General features: G+C 30.4%; 2 protein-coding genes across 2 annotated transcripts in view; one reads left to right on the top strand and one right to left on the bottom strand.

Moving 5' to 3' along the window:
* Positions 1-20,087, top strand: part of Flo2 (Flotillin 2) — a 227,164-nt gene that overhangs the window by 84,326 nt on the left and 122,751 nt on the right. The window lies entirely within an intron of this gene.
* On the bottom strand, positions 11,462-12,204 carry LOC135142284 (uncharacterized). Its single transcript, XM_064073970.1, has 3 exons — positions 12,086-12,204; positions 11,743-12,026; positions 11,462-11,684 (listed from the first exon to the last, which is right to left on the bottom strand). Exons 1-3 carry the CDS (start codon positions 12,095-12,097, stop codon positions 11,534-11,536), a joined length of 447 nt encoding a protein of 148 aa, XP_063930040.1. The 5' UTR covers positions 12,098-12,204; the 3' UTR covers positions 11,462-11,533.

Below are 20,087 nucleotides of genomic sequence, written 5' to 3'. Positions count from 1 at the left end.
ATAATAATCTTTCTCGATCCGACCTTCCAGGTAGGTAGTTCTCAAAAATATTTAAATGATTACACACAGAATGTTAAGTCCTCGCAGAACTTCCAGAGACAGTAATTTGTAGTTAAACAATGGCACAACTGATGTGATGTAAAGATCAGACAAGATTTCTGTCTGGAGTGACAGAAAAGTAAGAAAACATTTTTAAACACAACCTATATATTTTTAGAGATCCTTGTAATTTTTTTTCTGAAAACGCAGCTGTATAATGATGAATTTATTGACGCAATTATTTACGTCTAAAAATGTAATTGCTTTATACTAACATTTTTGATACAAAGTTTGAAAATTTTTGGTAACTTTTTTTGTTACTGTACAGAAATATTTCATTTTGAAAATTAAATTTCTTCTACACGAAAATAAATCAATATAAAATTTTATTGCGAACATTATTCATGTCTGAAAATATTACATTATGATACATAATGAATTCAGAAGAAAGATATTTGCAAGAATCTCTAAAAAGTGGGTTGATAGAAAGTGATTAAAAAAAAGTTGAATGACGTACACAAAAACAAATGCGCGTTAATAATTATTTTTCAAAACAGATCGGGGTATACTTGATGTATCACAAATTGGTGCAATCGAAAAATTGCGAAATAATTTTTAACTTGAAGTGCAGGCGATAAAAATATAATCAACGATTAGTCTTGCGTATAAAATTAAAAAAAGAACATTCTCAGCAAATTTGTATGTCTATTTCAACTTACGTATTCAGTTTTAGCTAATTATGAACAAAGTATAATCAAACAAATAAATACCTATGCAAGAAATATACTTTTTTATTAAGGGAATCTCTAGTTTTAATAGGAAAGCACAAGTTATAACCGTGAAACGTATATGACTTTACAACATAGCAACCAAAAAGAAAAATAGTGGATAAATAGGTATCGAATCATGCATAAGTAAACGTAACTAAATTTTATTTGCAGATTTTATGTTGTTATTCACTGTTCTGTTCAATATTGTCTACGTGTATTTGTGTATTTTAGAAAACATCTAATTTAAATTTAAAAATTGAAAAATTAGTTTTCACAACACTTGAGAAAATGATTGTACATCCATTAATAAAAAAAGAGCTATATTTTGGAAAATAAATATTCTTATTTAAACTTATTTTGACTTTTAGTATTAAAATGCGCTTTCGTGAAATATATTTTTTAATTCTCAAGATGTTAACTTTGGTTTTTAAGTGATTCGATTTTCCATGCCCTGTCACATTTCATGTCTAAATGTCAGATTTACAATCAATTAAATATTTTGTTCCTGGATTTTGAAAAATTTCAATATACACATACCTTAACTAACGTACAGTTATTTATGTCTGTCAACTTAGAAGCAACTTTGGCGAATGTAGATACCTTTTATAAATTAATTTGAGGGATTGAATAGCGTTAGCAAGTAGATATATTATTTCACAACACAAATTTAGAATAGTCATTTGAAAACTTTGTTTGTTATATTATGTTCATTAGGTACGTGTTAATATTATCGATTTTATGCTAGGATATTTATTGTTTTCCTCAATTTTTTTCACATGTTTTTTCGAAAACATGAATTTTGGTAAGGTAATTTTAAAGAGAATAAGAAAATGTTGGTAATGAAAAAATGTATAAGTGAAATGCTGAATTAAGAAAACATGCCAATTCATTTTTGTGTTTTAAATAAATGTAAATTTTAAATTATGTAACAGTTGTTGTTCTTTTATTATTGGTTTCCCCAACAAGCAATTTGGTGCGTTTTTAAATCCATACAATTTCAAAGTAGGCACCGATCAAACGCACATCGCAGTGATATTCAACGTGTTCTATTCATATTGGTCTACATATTTCGCTGTAATTAGTAGTTGCGTTTTCGGTCATTGTATTCACCATATGACGTTGGACTTGCAATGATAATGAGGAGTGGGAGAAATCCTCGAGTGCGTCAACTAATTTTGCCCGGCTCTAGTATTACTATGTCCATATATATATATATAAGGGCAAAAATAAGGAAAAGGTGTGACTTCGATATTGTTGTGTTCATTGTTAAATTACTTAGTGTTTTTTATACAGTTAATTTACGTACGGAAATAAATTCAGATACCATTTTTTAAAATTGTTGTTTTTATGCAGGAAAATGGTAACAGAAACATAAAAACCGTTTTGATACAATTTTTACCCTTTCTCTTAGATCTACGAAAATGTATCTTTTGTAAAGTCACAAACGAGGTAACATTTGTGTTTCAGAAGAAATAGACTAAGAAGCCACAATAACAATAAGCCATTTTGACCTAATCACCTTCAACGGTTCGGAAGTGTTGCTTTCCTATTCAAAAGTATGCTCTCATAAGCGGTGTGTCATTTTCGCTCTTATTACTTTTTTATCTTGCATACAATTTTTGATTTGCACCAAAATATCCTATAAAGTGTGTTTAAATGCATTTTTCCCAAACGATTATTGAAAACTGTCCAAAATCTGCAACCAAATTTCGATACCTATTTATTTACTAATAAGTTTCTTTTTGATTGCTGTTTTGTAAAATCATATGTGTATCACGACCATAACTTGTGCTTTGCTATTAAGATTGAGATTCCCATAATCAAAAGATGTATATTTCTTGAATATTTGTTTATTTGATTATACTTTGTTCATAATTAGCTTAAATGAATACATAACTTGAAATAGACATACAAATTTAGTGAGATTGTTTTTTTTAAAGATAATGGAAGTTGTGATGATCAACATTTTGACGCAACTACTTATCTTAAATTTTATAAAGATCGATTATTATCGATGAAGTTGCTGCCTTCGTTAAGACTCCGTTTGCTGAGTAGAACTATTAATTTTTTTATGTAACTACTGTTATCAGATACAGAATATACTAATTATTGATGCGATCTTGAAAAGCATATTACAGTTACTTTGATGTAAAAAAAGGAACAGCTGTTTGTTAAGGAATTCACCAACTAATACAACAAGAACAAGTGTTGTATAATTTAAAAGTACATTTGTTTAAATTGAAAAACTTAATACAATAGTAGTTATGTGTCCATGTAAAAGATTAATCTTTTCCAACTAAAACTTTTTATAATTCAACATTTTACTCATTCACATCGGTTTATTATCGATATTTCCTTTTTTTCTCATAACAAACTTACTAAAAGTCATGTTTTCCAAAATACACACATTTGTAGACAAATAGGAATACAGCGGTGAATAATGTAGCCTAAACTAAATATTTTAAAAATGGTTTTGTTTATGAACATGTGTCATATCTTTGATTTATAAAGGTGCGTTTCAACGATAGAAACTTTTGTACTAAAATAATCTTTCTTTCTTATTTTACCATACTTATTTGCCCAATATAATATATACTTTTTTAATTTTATATATCATTTCAAATCAGAGAATTGCACCATCCCTAAACCACGGCCGGCGCAGCCGTATCCGTGTTTAAGGGATTCTTGTGCAGTTCCTTGATTTGAAATGATATATAAAATTAAAAAAGTATATATTATATTGGGCAAATAAGTATGGTAAAATAAGAAAGAAAGATTATTTTAGTACAAAAGTTTCTATCGTTGAAACGCACCTTTATAAATCAAAGATATGACACATGTTCATAAACAAAACCATTTTTAAAATATTTAGTTTAGGCTACATTATTCACCGCTGTATTCCTATTTGTCTACAAATGTGTGTATTTTGGAAAACATGACTTTTAGTAAGTTTGTTATGAGAAAAAAAGGAAATATCGATAATAAACCGATGTGAATGAGTAAAATGTTGAATTATAAAAAGTTTTAGTTGGAAAAGATTAATCTTTTACATGGACACATAACTACTATTGTATTAAGTTTTTCAATTTAAACAAATGTACTTTTAAATTATACAACACTTGTTCTTGTTGTATTAGTTGGTGAATTCCTTAACAAACAGCTGTTCCTTTTTTTACATCAAAGTAACTGTAATATGCTTTTCAAGATCGCATCAATAATTAGTATATTCTGTATCTGATAACAGTAGTTACATAAAAAAATTAATAGTTCTACTCAGCAAACGGAGTCTTAACGAAGGCAGCAACTTCATCGATAATAATCGATCTTTATAAAATTTAAGATAAGTAGTTGCGTCAAAATGTTGATCATCACAACTTCCATTATCTTTAAAAAAAACAATCTCACTAAATTTGTATGTCTATTTCAAGTTATGTATTCATTTAAGCTAATTATGAACAAAGTATAATCAAATAAACAAATATTCAAGAAATATACATCTTTTGATTATGGGAATCTCAATCTTAATAGCAAAGCACAAGTTATGGTCGTGATACACATATGATTTTACAAAACAGCAATCAAAAAGAAACTTATTAGTAAATAAATAGGTATCGAAATTTGGTTGCAGATTTTGGACAGTTTTCAATAATCGTTTGGGAAAAATGCATTTAAACACACTTTATAGGATATTTTGGTGCAAATCAAAAATTGTATGCAAGATAAAAAAGTAATAAGAGCGAAAATGACACACCGCTTATGAGAGCATACTTTTGAATAGGAAAGCAACACTTCCGAACCGTTGAAGGTGATTAGGTCAAAATGGCTTATTGTTATTGTGGCTTCTTAGTCTATTTCTTCTGAAACACAAATGTTACCTCGTTTGTGACTTTACAAAAGATACATTTTCGTAGATCTAAGAGAAAGGGTAAAAATTGTATCAAAACGGTTTTTATGTTTCTGTTACCATTTTCCTGCATAAAAACAACAATTTTAAAAAATGGTATCTGAATTTATTTCCGTACGTAAATTAACTGTATAAAAAACACTAAGTAATTTAACAATGAACACAACAATATCGAAGTCACACCTTTTCCTTATTTTTGCCCTTATATATATATATATGGACATAGTAATACTAGAGCCGGGCAAAATTAGTTGACGCACTCGAGGATTTCTCCCACTCCTCATTATCATTGCAAGTCCAACGTCATATGGTGAATACAATGACCGAAAACGCAACTACTAATTACAGCGAAATATGTAGACCAATATGAATAGAACACGTTGAATATCACTGCGATGTGCGTTTGATCGGTGCCTACTTTGAAATTGTATGGATTTAAAAACGCACCAAATTGCTTGTTGGGGAAACCAATAATAAAAGAACAACAACTGTTACATAATTTAAAATTTACATTTATTTAAAACACAAAAATGAATTGGCATGTTTTCTTAATTCAGCATTTCACTTATACATTTTTTCATTACCAACATTTTCTTATTCTCTTTAAAATTACCTTACCAAAATTCATGTTTTCGAAAAAACATGTGAAAAAAATTGAGGAAAACAATAAATATCCTAGCATAAAATCGATAATATTAACACGTACCTAATGAACATAATATAACAAACAAAGTTTTCAAATGACTATTCTAAATTTGTGTTGTGAAATAATATATCTACTTGCTAACGCTATTCAATCCCTCAAATTAATTTATAAAAGGTATCTACATTCGCCAAAGTTGCTTCTAAGTTGACAGACATAAATAACTGTACGTTAGTTAAGGTATGTGTATATTGAAATTTTTCAAAATCCAGGAACAAAATATTTAATTGATTGTAAATCTGACATTTAGACATGAAATGTGACAGGGCATGGAAAATCGAATCACTTAAAAACCAAAGTTAACATCTTGAGAATTAAAAAATATATTTCACGAAAGCGCATTTTAATACTAAAAGTCAAAATAAGTTTAAATAAGAATATTTATTTTCCAAAATATAGCTCTTTTTTTATTAATGGATGTACAATCATTTTCTCAAGTGTTGTGAAAACTAATTTTTCAATTTTTAAATTTAAATTAGATGTTTTCTAAAATACACAAATACACGTAGACAATATTGAACAGAACAGTGAATAACAACATAAAATCTGCAAATAAAATTTAGTTACGTTTACTTATGCATGATTCGATACCTATTTATCCACTATTTTTCTTTTTGGTTGCTATGTTGTAAAGTCATATACGTTTCACGGTTATAACTTGTGCTTTCCTATTAAAACTAGAGATTCCCTTAATAAAAAAGTATATTTCTTGCATAGGTATTTATTTGTTTGATTATACTTTGTTCATAATTAGCTAAAACTGAATACGTAAGTTGAAATAGACATACAAATTTGCTGAGAATGTTCTTTTTTTAATTTTATACGCAAGACTAATCGTTGATTATATTTTTATCGCCTGCACTTCAAGTTAAAAATTATTTCGCAATTTTTCGATTGCACCAATTTGTGATACATCAAGTATACCCCGATCTGTTTTGAAAAATAATTATTAACGCGCATTTGTTTTTGTGTACGTCATTCAACTTTTTTTTAATCACTTTCTATCAACCCACTTTTTAGAGATTCTTGCAAATATCTTTCTTCTGAATTCATTATGTATCATAATGTAATATTTTCAGACATGAATAATGTTCGCAATAAAATTTTATATTGATTTATTTTCGTGTAGAAGAAATTTAATTTTCAAAATGAAATATTTCTGTACAGTAACAAAAAAAGTTACCAAAAATTTTCAAACTTTGTATCAAAAATGTTAGTATAAAGCAATTACATTTTTAGACGTAAATAATTGCGTCAATAAATTCATCATTATACAGCTGCGTTTTCAGAAAAAAAATTACAAGGATCTCTAAAAATATATAGGTTGTGTTTAAAAATGTTTTCTTACTTTTCTGTCACTCCAGACAGAAATCTTGTCTGATCTTTACATCACATCAGTTGTGCCATTGTTTAACTACAAATTACTGTCTCTGGAAGTTCTGCGAGGACTTAACATTCTGTGTGTAATCATTTAAATATTTTTGAGAACTACCTACCTGGAAGGTCGGATCGAGAAAGATTATTATGCAAAACCTATACCTATGATGTTTCTAATAACCAGGCATGGGTTATCAACATTGTGGTTCTAATTAAAATTTATTTACATTGACCTATACGTAACTCATTGTTTAGTAAAAAAATTTCTCATTTGGTCAATCTGATTATGAGTACCTAATAAAAAAACTGACACCTTAAACCTTCTTCGCTTACTTAATAAGTCGTCGTCTTAGGGATGTTAGGGGCTTTATCTTCTAGAAGGTCTAAGTAGTGTGGCGCCTCGACGTTATTTACTAAGAAAGTTTAACCTTCCGTAAAATTGTAAGAGTGGTACGTGTTAAAATTTGCAATTAGTGTCATTGCTTTACAGAAATCCGTCCATATCCCTCTGAAAAATTAGTTTTAGTTAATGCTTTACGAAATTCAGACATTTCTTTTTTCACATTCCATCATCTACCCGTAGTGTTTTTTATTTGTGTGAATACATATTTGCTTGTTTGTGAAAATACCCCTTTACGGTTCATGTATATACGTATTTTCAGAGGATACGTCAACGGTATTTCTATTTTCGGATAATGAAGACGATGCGAATAGCACTTTAGATATGTGATATCTAAACAATCTAAAGTGTTAAACTTACACTTAGTTCTAAACTTTGAAAATTCGGATACAAGTATGAATGCCTAATTCGATTCGTGGTGATTCCAAGTAAGTTTTAACAAAAATTTGATATTTTATTGATTTTCTTTTTTGTCAGATAATTGTCTATTCCAACGAGTACTGATTTGAGTAAGAAGTTTATCTGCAAATTTTGACCACATAGTAGTTGTGTACTGGATTATGAGATACACTTTTGGTTTCCATGGACACAAAATTTACCTAAGTCATCTGAACGTTGATATTTTCGCAAATGAAGGTAATAGAAAATTATTTCATTTATTACTACAAAACATTAGTCATTATCATTACTAAGATATGTTACAATTACCCGCTGATCGAGTCCAACATTCATCTCAAACCAACTGGTGGTACATGTGTACGTGCAATCCGGAACAGACGATTTATAAAACTAGTCCCTATTAAAATTAGACGTTAACGTAATAATCAAATTATTAGCTAAAGCGCTAGTATTTAGTCACTGAAAATGTCTCGTTCCACTCGATGATATGTGTATACAACCGTGATACACATTAAAATCAAAATAAAATTGTTGGATTAATGTTGAATTTCACCTTTAGCCCACCTGCAACATCGTCCATATGATGGTGTTCTTTATGTGTGCAAATAGTATCTCGGTAGCAAAAACGAGCCATTTAGCGTGATTGGTACAGTTTTAGAACACCTTGCTAAAATGAAAAGAATTCTACTATACCTATGTGTATGGATACAATCCGCAATACATTAATTTATGATATGAATTTATAATTCATTTATATCCGAATATACAAGAAGAAGAGTTAGCCTTACTTTTATAGTTTATGAGATTCATTAATTCGGTTAAAATCATACTTCTTTTTATTTTTGATGATGATATAGGAAGTTGATATCGATTTTGATTAGTTAGTTAATTACTTGATGATGCAAATTATTAACCGAATTATGGTGATTATTAAAATTCAACAGCTTAAAACAAATGATGATATACCGGATGTCTGGAAAATGGCGGATTAACTCTCCGCTACGCTCTTAACAATCAACTGGTGAGTCTGGGAAAAATAGTAAAAAAAATCCTTCTCACATTTTGGTGGAGTTATAATGATTTTAAAATTGGTTCTTTTGCTACGTTTAACAACTAAACAGCTCATTCATTATCACAATAACTAGTAATAAAACTTTTAGTTAATATTTTTCTCGCCCATGACCATGTTTAATTACCATTTCATTTAGATTGCACAAAGATATGGCTGTATTGTTTTTGTAATAATTTGATAAAATTCCCAATTGACAACAATGTGTGCCTGATATAAAGCGAAGGTGGATTTCAGTTACTATCGTTGCTAAGAAACCAGAAAGTAAGCTGGACGTATTCATGCATTAGGGGTGTGCAGTGTTGCCAATTTTACTTTTATAAAATTACGTTTTTTTCGTAATGTACATCATAAAGAATTTTTTTATTATTTTTTTGGGACTCCCGAAACGCCCGTGTATAACGTACTGAAGAGTTAATCCGCCATTTTCCAGGCACGCGGTATAACATGTATGTATGCAGTCTGAATACGCGAATTTACTATTTAATAAACTATACTCGAGTATATAAGAGAAAAAGAAATAGTCTTATGATGAACAAAGTGCTAATTTCGTTATCAAAATTATTAAATTAATTAAATAATTTATCAAAATTTCACAACTTCAACACTTAATGATACATAATATGCATGTGTGCATGCAATCGGCATTACACGGTCATAAACTATACTGGAGCATATGAGAGGAAAAAGATAGCCATATGAAGTGCAAAGTATTCATTTCGTTAACAAAATTATTAAATTAAAGAAAGTGGAGAATAATTAGTGGTGATGTTACTAACCTATCAATTAAAATTGTTTTAATGGAGTGTGAATCATGAGTATTTATCAAAATTCATCAGCTCAAAGCAATTGCTGATATATATTATGTGTATGTATGCAGTTTGCAATACGCAAACTTACTATTTAATTAACCATACCCGAGCAGGTAAGAAAAAGAAGAAAAAGAGGAGATAGCCCTATGATGTATAAATTACCCATTTCGTTATCAAAATGTTTAAATTAATTAAAGTAATCAAATCAAATTCAGCTATTCAAACCAATTGATGATATATAATGTGCATGCAATCCGCAATACACGAAATTACGGTTTAATAAACTATACCCGAGCACATAAGACGAAAAGAGGTAGGTCTATGGTGTCCAGGTTAGTCGTTTCGTTATCAAAATTATTAAATTAATTAAAATAATTATCGACTTCATAATCAGAATTATTATTGAGGATACATGTAATGTGCGTGTATGGATGTAACCCTCAATACACAACTAATCGAAGGCGCTGCAATTTCGTACATTTTCTGATGGACCTGTGATAACAGCCGGATGCACTTAAGAAAACACAAACCAATGTCCGGTGATAAGGTGATAGGGTGCTGATAACACCCCCGCTGCACTTTTGGACCCGCTGCACTTTCGGCGCAAAAACAACTAATTCCACGCCTTTACTACTAGAGTTTTACCATATGCACGATATTTCATAAATGCATATAAAATTTGACAACAACCGTTTTTTTTTTCTTTGTAAAACGTCCAAACATTTTTATTCCCCGAGCGTAAGATAGGAAACTATTCTAATAGGGTCCATCGACCGAAAGTTAGTTTCATATTTTCTACTTTTCATTGCCCCTAGAGCATGAAAAAATGGGTCGCTCGTTTCCGTCTGTGTCGAAATTTACACATAATCTCTGAGACTACCGGTCTGATTCTTATGAAATTGTATATGTATGTTAGGAATGTCGTGTAGATGGTACGTACACCACTAACCAAATTGTTTTATCATCCACATCAACAATCTGATAACTGCACCTCAAAACATTGGAGACGTTTTAAGGTTATCTATTGTAAATTTCTAATCAAAATTTATCTGCTTGTCCCCTTCTAAAAAGTTGATGACATCATCTCAAAATTTCGCTGAATAAATCCTGTCTAAATTGTGCAAAATATTATGAGACTATGTGTATGGTTTAGCTATGCATTCATGTTTTTAAGAATTACTCGCAAAGGGTGAGTATAAACATTAATGAATAGAGCAATTTATTTTATTGATGAAATCAACAACCATTCACCCCATTTTCCCTCCCCGAAAATTTGAGAATACAATGCTGTTATTAGTATTACACACGATGACGTTATGCCAAAATTTTATTATGGAAAAAGTCACTTGAAACATACTCATAACATGCTTTTTTACCTATATTTTAACAGTTTGCACATATCTTATTTTAATTATTAGGGGTTATTATTAATATTTTAAAATTCAAAAAATCAAATTTTAAAATATTTCGAACAAGTGGAATTTAGTGAATTGTGCTTCTTAAGCGAGGAAGGCTCTGTCTGATGGCTTAGATAAATTTTTAAATGTTGTATTCTCCTGTGCATTAAATTGTAAAATAACTTCTTTTATAGCTTGTAAATAGTCTGAGAAATAATTGCTACTTCGAACCAAGTAACATTGCGTTGGAATTGTTTGCGAGGGCAAAGGTATCGCAGACAAATTTTCCAGATACAACTGAGCAATGAGCACTCTAGAATAAAAGACTAATGAGGCTAATTTGCATTAGGAATCTAGCACCTAATTTCCGAGGTTCTTCGTTTAAATCCGTATTCTAATAAGTTAGATAAACTAAATTAGGATGGATGAGTTTGAGGTTACAGTAATTTTCAAAAAAATTGAATTTTGAGGTTTTTCTGTACGTATATTACCACAAATCATCGCTTCGTACGTTCAGTATTAAATTCTTCTTGCTCGCTTTTTGAAGATTCTAACAACTTTCTTTCTGTGTATGAAATAACAACAACAACGTGGTTTGTATAAGTTTATTAAATGTAACATACAAAACTAACAGGAACGATCCAAAAAATCACAAAAAAGTTATTAAGCTTCGGTTATCACTTTGGGTACAGGTCCTGGTACTGGAACACTTTGTACTCTGTATGCGACGGTTCTTCCGTGGGCGTTATTATTTACGGAAGCAGTACCCATAAGGTCGATGTTGGGTCCTCCTTCTAAAGGTGTAACTTCAGTCCTTTGAAAAAAAAGTATAAAACACTAACAAACAATGGTATCTGTGACTGTGTACTCACTTCGTAACTCTGTATCCTTTATCATCAGCTTCATAAAAAACTGTTCTTTGGTAGTACCCGTCACTATACGAATATGAACCCTTTACATTCAAACCTTCTCTAACTTCTTCCCTCTGGTGTGACAAGTCGTTGATGTTATCTTCAATACTAGAAGAAAATTCGTACCTTGCAGCCCTGTTTTGTTCCAATTCGAATTCGTTCGGTGCGTAGTTGGGGGTGCCATTAGGTTTCTCATGTTTTTGTGGTCGCGCAGTGACTGCCGTTAGGAAAAAAATTACCACTAGCTGAAATTCGTTACTTTTGTTTACATTACTGTTCACTATTATTCTAAAAATAATCTTACCTCTTTATACATTATTACAGAAAAACTACACTCTCACTTTCAAGTCTGTTTGTCTTTTGAATCTACCTTTTGCTGCTCTGGCTTTATATCCATGTTATGTGTCTACATTCTCCATTAGTGTCGTTATCTGGACATCTGAAAATATTTTAAACAAGAATTTTAAAAATTACTCGTTATGTATTTATGGTTGCTTCGGGCTAAAGAGTGTCGTTTTCCTCAATAACAAATTACTATATTAAAATAACACGATTGTTATTAAAGTGGGTCCTAACAATAAAAAACTGCTCTTGGGGCGTTATTGATGGGACTAAATGTGGAAGCTTTACAAAATTTGAATTTCAGATTGGCGAAAAAGAATAACAATGGTTTACAAATTTGCATTTTTATCTTATGAACGAAAACAGCATGTCCGATTTTTTTGTTGTGTGGGCTTCGAAAAGTTATTACTTCGCTGAAAATTTTATGAATAATTTATCGCTACATTATGCGCAAGCTAATTTTTTATATTTATCGCACTACATGCCTGACTAGATTTTTTTTTCTGATAAAATTTGCGAAATATTTGTTTTTACGTTTTTTGTGATTTTTTTTTATTCGACAATAATATACAAGGTTATTCACGGGAAGCTCCACGTCTAAAAAAATTAATACGGAACCAGAAATACAATTTCAAAATCATCTTTAATATTTCATATTATTTAAACAAAAGGTAACCCTTAATTATTTGTTTTGTGTAACTCATTGACATAGACATCATTTTAAAAATAACATTTCGTCAGAATTGATGCAGATATGATTTTAATATGAGTGCTTCGAAGGTGATGTAGAGAACATTATCCGTACAGGCGATGCAGGCGATGCCATGACGACATTCTTGTTTTGAATTTGTTGTTTCAACCGAAGAATTGACGTTTATTTCTAAATTATCAAAACAAAACATCTGTGTTTTATTTAAAAACACAGTCATAGTAAATATCAAAGACTGCTATGTATTGAATTTTTTATCATGTAATTTATGTACAGGTTTTTTGCTTTCAGTTGAACAACAACCCTGCATGGAAAATAACTTTTTGAAAATGGTACAGTGGATAATTAATTAGGTAAAATTTCAGACGTAACTGAACAAGCAGTGGAACTCCCACGTAACTATCTTCCGATACCATTAGTTTTGTTACTCTGGTTTATAAAACAAAATGATTAAAGGAGTTAAGTCTGAACGGAAAGTAAAGATCCTGCTCAGGACTTATGTGTAAAGTATGATATGGTTGATATGCTATAAGATATAAGATACAGGGCGTGATTTTTTTTTTGTTTCTGTTATTCAAATTTCACAGTTATAAAATATATGGATTTGTTTAATGTACGAAAAAGGGCTTTTATATATTTTCAGTGTAATTTTAAATATATGCCTTCATTATTTTTCAGCAATAAATTTTATTTGCGTGTGCTGAGTCTTGAGAGGTGTTATGGATTTTTTTGTGTGTGAAATAGGTGATTCACTACATACGTAATATACATATTCGTTAAAAGATAACCCAAAAATAAATAGAAGTTTCGACTATTGGATATAGAACAGTACATTGTTGGTGAGTCAGCTTCTCTAAAAAATGTTGTAGTAACAAATAAAAGTTTAAAACGTAAATTAATGACGATAGTTCACATTTTTCTAAAAACTAACCTCAAAAGACAAACTATGATATATTAATTCACTATATACACTATTTTAATCTTTATCAGTACCTACCTTTAAACCTATCTTATCAAACATATCTCATATTGTTATACCATTGCATTTGATTTTGGTATATGGATGTACATGGTAAACATGGATTTGTTATTAACAATTTAAATGAGCGTCCTAATATGGCTGATGGGGACTTATCCACAGTTACTATTTCTGTCAAAACCATCTATATGCGTGTCAAGTCACAATCGGTTACAATGGTGGTGGTTATAATGGATTGTGTATTTACACATTTGTTCTTTTGATTAATGCTTAAAATTAGCATACATTTGGACTTACAATTAAACCTAAAACTAATACTAATCTTCCTTCCAACTATCTTATTGATCATAAATTTAATTCTTTTTGTATTTTACTATAAGGTTATTAGATATCTGACAGAGTTAGTACATTTAATGAAATTTATATGAAGTTGACTCACCTCTCACAATATATTGCTCATTTACAGTCTTGTAAAAATTATATACCCGATAGACGAAACGTCGGCAAATTATTGGTTAATGTGGCCCTATTTCCGATAAAAAAGAAAAGATAAATAGAAACATTTCGCTTAATATAGATATTGTAGTCCATCTTTATTTTAGATACCATAAGTTTTGTCAAATTGTGGTAAAATTAAAAAAAAAAAATAAGATTTGAGAGCTCTGCTATGAGGTCACTGAGAAGTCGTAAGTTCCAAAGGTTGTATTATTTATTTAGCAAAATTTTGCGATAAGGTCATCAACCTTCAATGTAGAAACATGTTATTGAAGAAAAAAAAAAGATGAAATAAAACAACGACGATCCAATCATCATAGTGAATCATCTTGAAAGACGCTTGACTTTAAGTTTATGTAGTACTGTATAAAATATTTATCTTGCTTAAAATAATAAGGAATAGAGGAAACAAAAAGCAATTTTGATCATTAATTTTACAAACATAACGTATAATTTAATGTTTTTTTTTTCAAAGCCAATAAGCAAATATATTTGACAAATTTTGTAAAATAAAGCGGTAGTTAGTTTTCTTCGAAACCACTGCAAGCGAACATTTTACTATTGATTTTTACGGAAGCCTGGGCGGCGCCATTTCTTGTCCTTTTCAGCGTGGGAACACCCTTAAGTTGCAATACTCAAATTTGATCCGGATAACTAACAAATTTCGTAAACGTTCAGTCAGATTAACTTGAGTTCTTCATCAGTCGTTGAGATGTTAAACATTGGTGTAAAATTGTATTTAAATTATGGCCTCCAACTCACCTTGTTACCGTTTGTACTTTTTTTCATCAGCAGTTAACATTTTTCGTGTAAAATGCTGGAATATTTTATAAAGTGAGAGTTAAATTCAACTTTAACCTTTGTTGTTGCTGGAAAAACTGAAAGAGAAACATTAAAAGAATATTAAATGAATACCTAAATGATTGCTCGTTAAACGTTAGTTAGTTTTGTATCTGTTAAGAAAACTTATATCCATGTGGTTAGTTTTTTCTAACGACGTCCGAAAAATATGTAATTAATGTAAAAATTAGTGTTTCATTAATTCATTATTTTTAAAACTTTCGAACAACAATATCGAGAATATCTTTTGTATCTGGTGTTGTACAAACAATTGTGTTAATTTTATAACAATAGAAAAAAATCCCATGAATTTACAATACAAAATAAACACTTAACAGATTTAAATAACAATTTTAATATTGAAAGTGTTATGGGTTCTAGGTTCCTTTTGCAGACTATGTGTGCAAAACTGTGTGTAGAATACCGTACGCCGATCACTTTTTATGAAGCAAACTACAACATTTGTTTATTAATATATACAGGGTGTTTACGAAGCATGCTCAAAAAATTGAAGGAGTGATTTTCTTGGCTTATTTTAAGATTTTTTTGCTTTTGGAGAATTTTCGGAAAGATACTTTTTGACATGTAAAGATTCCAAATCTACAAAAACCGCGGAAAATGACTACGATCAGCTGGGAGGTATGCATCCCATCTTTTCCTCATTGACTGTTGAGTTTTTCAAAAATACCAGAGTTGTTTCTTATTGTATTACACCCCTTAACTATAAGATTTTTTTATTAATTTGACTTTAATTTTGTGACCCTGTATGTGTATATGTTCAAAACGTATTATCTTTCCGAAAACCATTCAAGAACAAAAGAATTGTATTTTTCCACATGTGTACTGAACAATCTATATTCTTGTACAAAATGTTAGGCAAAATTCAGAAAAAACTCATGTTCCAAAAAAAGTTCAGTGCTGAATCAACTTTATGTCAACGAAACGAGCTGAAATTTTATGCTATCATAAATGTATACATGTATACATTGTTGCATGTATGACGATTATATTATCTAGTAACTAAATTTTCGATTTCTCATTTTTCGTTATTCTTGGTTTCAGCGTAACAGTAATTCTAAGATTTTGCAGATTGTATGTCCAGTTTTCCCATTTTTGCGGTTTTGAAGATCTACTGTGTGTGTCGACATTCGTTGCAAAATTTGTAACATCAGCTTAAATTTAATGTGTGGCACATTAAAAGAATGTTTCTTTGTCTGGAAGGTTAATTTTGTATGTTTTCTTTTCCATTTTTATTGTTCTGTCCCGTTTTTTCGTGTGTGGATATGTTTAATAAAGTTTTTTGTTGCGTCAAGGCTGCATATACATTTCCTTCTAAAGCTAGAACTACGTGTTCCCACATTTGACCAGTAGAGATTGACGAATAAGTAAGAATACGCATATCGTATAAAGACATCTTATGCTTTCACCAGGCACCATTCGGAGTGAGTTGACCAAAGAAATAATTACATTCCACCTGTCGATAAAACAGTGTGTGAGCAACTTTTCGAACCTATGCTACTAAAGGAAAGCGTGTAAGATCATTTTCCTAAACGTTATAAATTTTAGTTGTTTACGTTTATGTTTTGTTGATGTTTCATGGTCCTGAAAGTAGGAAAAAAGTAGCATGTGTCTGTCTGTCTGTCTGGCGTCTCTGTCGATTTTTATTAGGGACGTAATCTCCAAAACTGCTGGACCGATTGTTGTCAAATTTTGTATCTATAATAGCAATATCATGTGAATGGTAAAACGCTAACCAGAATTTGGTTAATCATCCCCACCAACAATTTAATGACGTCATTTCAAAGAATTCTATTTTAAAATGATTTAAATGTTATACAGTAATATACTCGTATACTTGTGCTGTACGAATTCGCCTTAAGTTTTTTTTTTCCCTAAACGACGAAATGTTCACCAAAAATTAACACGTAAAATAACATTTTACCACTAACTCAGGGTATAACCGTCCGTGGCCATGCAGTTAAAGCGTCAACATGCGGTCGCACGTTCGGTGCTAAAGTGTGCCGTTTGTTTTTTTCTTTTTCTCTCGGGCGGTGTATTATCTATGTTTATGATGTCATAACAATTTTTTATCGATGAAATTAAGAACATGTCAACCCATTTTCTCGAAAAGGTGGGAATAGGCAATTATCTACTTTAAAGATATTTTACATTGTCGGTACTTGTGCAATTTGCACAATCCCTTGCAATTTGCACCCCCACGGCGCAGGGGCTGCGGGATGTTTTTATGCCGCTTTTATTTTATATAAGGGTTATCACAAAACAAACATCACCAATTCTAATTTTATAATTTTTCAAAAAAACGAAATTTGTTGGACTTGCTCTTCAAGAGCGAGGAAAGTTCTGTCGAAATGAATTTCTACAATTTTTTATTTTATAATTTATTAATACCACATCAGGAAGAATACGGAATGAGCATTTTCAATGTATTTCTTGTATCACTGCTGTTTTTTCTATTTCTAGCATCTTGTGAAACCAGAATGTGTTACCATATGATAGCGCTGTATGTTTTCGAGCTGTTTTACCGAATAATTCAACTTTTGAAAAATTAATGGGTAAAAAGCAAAGTGTTTGAGACAGCGTTGCTATCAAATATTTTTTTAAAGTGCGATATGAATACTTCCTTACCATGGGATTCTACGCGCTATTGGTACAATGTACCTTAAGGTATTTCCACATACCCAATATCGTTTTCAACTGCGCAAGGTAATAAAATTTTAATACACCCAAAAATATTGAATGTAATTTCTAAATAACAAAAAGTAGGCAACCAGTAATATCAGCTTGTGTAGTTGATGTATAAGGTTAATAACTTTAAAAATTCTCCATGTTGTATATGCTGATTTCTTCGTACAGTTGCATATATTTATAATGTTTTTTTTTTTTTTCATTTTCAGGTAACTCCCGCAGACACCATATAAGCAGGTTCCGCCTTTAGATCGTACTCAGTAAGGTAAACATTACTGCTTATTCATTGTTTAACGTTTAAATATACGTATATTACGAGTTACATTTTTTTTCAATTGCTGTGAGAATTGTTATCAAAATATTTTTTCGTCGATGGATTTAAAAGTAAAATTACAAAAAAGTATTGTTCATTTCATAATTTTGCCAATTACATTTATAATTGGAATCTGAAGCTACATTCATGCATATGTCAAGTTATATTAATTAATATACAATTAAAGTGAAATTTGTAAACATGTTTTGCAGTTTAAATAAATTAAGATTTTTTCCTACGTTATTTTTAATTATGAAATGACACCGATGTCCATAAAACTTTATTAATTGCATATTAGATGCGTTGTGCGACATCAATGTGCCTTTGTTTATTGTAGTTATAATTCTTTCAACCACCGGATTGTATGTTCTACGTTATTAGCACATGAATGGTGTCTTTAAATTGAACTTATACAGTCTAGATTCTTAGGATGTTCTTTGATATTTTTTCTTCAGAAAGACATATGACTATGCAAAAATTGATTTAATTATCTCAGTCGAGAATTAAAAGATGTGGTTATGTGTTTTTTTTTTAAATTATTTCTTGCCGTTCGAACCCCTGTTTAATTACTATAACGAAAAACTAATGAAACTAAATAGGAGGGTATTCGGTTTTTTATCTTGCAATATAACGATATGTGGTCATAATTTTGGCAGCAAATTTTTAGGGACCAATTAACCCTTGTGTCCTTAATTTCTTCTGCTGATAAAGGAAAGGTTCTTCTATCTAACTATTTTTGGACACTGAATGTCGAGGAGTATCGTAGTATCTCCCATTGAAATAAATTACTGATACATTATGTCTGTTTTTTTTTTAATTTTTCACAAATAATAATTAATTAAAATTATTCAAAAAAAAAAATAAATAAATAAATAACATGCTGTAAACGAAATTCATGAAAATTTCATCAAAACTGCGTTGTTTTTTTTTAACATCTCGTCCACTTTGTTGTGCATTTCTTCGCATATTAAAAACAATATTACTCTTGTCTCATAGATAATATGTGCTTTATCAAGACCGTGTGACCTTTATAAACTTTCTCGAAGTTTTTTTTGTTTCCACATTTCCATTTGAAATTATTCTTTTTGCACAGAAAATCGCTTATTTACCTTTGGGAGAAAATGGATCGTTTGATACGATGTTTTCCATTTTTGTTTAATTCTACTGCTTCGAATTTTCATCAGGAGCTACGTTTTTACTTTTTGCTGCTTGTAAAACGCCTACAATGTGCCCGTTGTTTTCACTTTGTTTTGTTAGAAAAACCTCCAGTTTATTTCCACGACCGCCACACAGTTCCGTCATTTGAAGGAGATAAGATGACTTTTCTAGGTGTGACTCTTGTACTAGTCGAGGTAATACAGTTGCAGAAGTTAAAACATGCGATGTGTCATTCTCTGCAACTTCAAAAACCTTTATAGCAATTTAGATGCATTCTTCTACACAATCTTCTCAGCGACATTTGACGAAAAAATGAGGTCACAGGGATGCAGGTGACAGTGTGACACAATTTAGATTAAATATAGGAATGTAAGAGAAAACTCACTTTCTCACCTAGATAGGCAAGAATTGCATCTTCTGTAACGAAAAAAACGGTGGTTTTCTGTAGCCATTGACAAAAACTTGAATAAACCTTCTTTCAGTTTTGCTTTTTCTAATACTGTGCAGTCTGAACCACGGCTCACCCTCAGTGGCGTTTGATGCAAATCAGGGTTTATCTAATCAAGATCATCACGAAAATTGTTATGTTGAACAGTCATTTTTAATTTTTAAAGCATTTTAACATCTAGGAGAACTCGTATAACTGAGGAAAACCGCGAAAAAGTAGTCATTTCCGAAATTGTAGGCCACGATTGCAATAGTGCTGGCGATCGGACGGCAATGAGGATCACTTCCGCAATGCCGAAGTCTGTTAATAACTGTAT

The sequence above is a fragment of the Zophobas morio genome, unplaced genomic scaffold, assembly GCF_036711695.1.
Source record: "Zophobas morio isolate AGI-343-1 ecotype UQ-CSIRO unplaced genomic scaffold, CSIRO_AGI_Zmor_V1 ptg000046l, whole genome shotgun sequence".
Lineage (NCBI taxonomy): Eukaryota > Metazoa > Arthropoda > Insecta > Coleoptera > Tenebrionidae > Zophobas > Zophobas morio.
The sequence above is the reverse complement of the archived record's forward strand: the minus strand, read 5'-3'. Positions and strand labels throughout refer to the sequence as shown.

Excerpts from the sequence above, each read along its gene's own strand:
- LOC135142284 (XM_064073970.1), bottom strand. Across the intron at positions 11,685-11,742 it reads AAAGGATACAGAGTTACGAA|GACTGAAGTTACACCTTTAG; the intron begins GTGAGTACACAG and ends TTTTTTTCAAAG.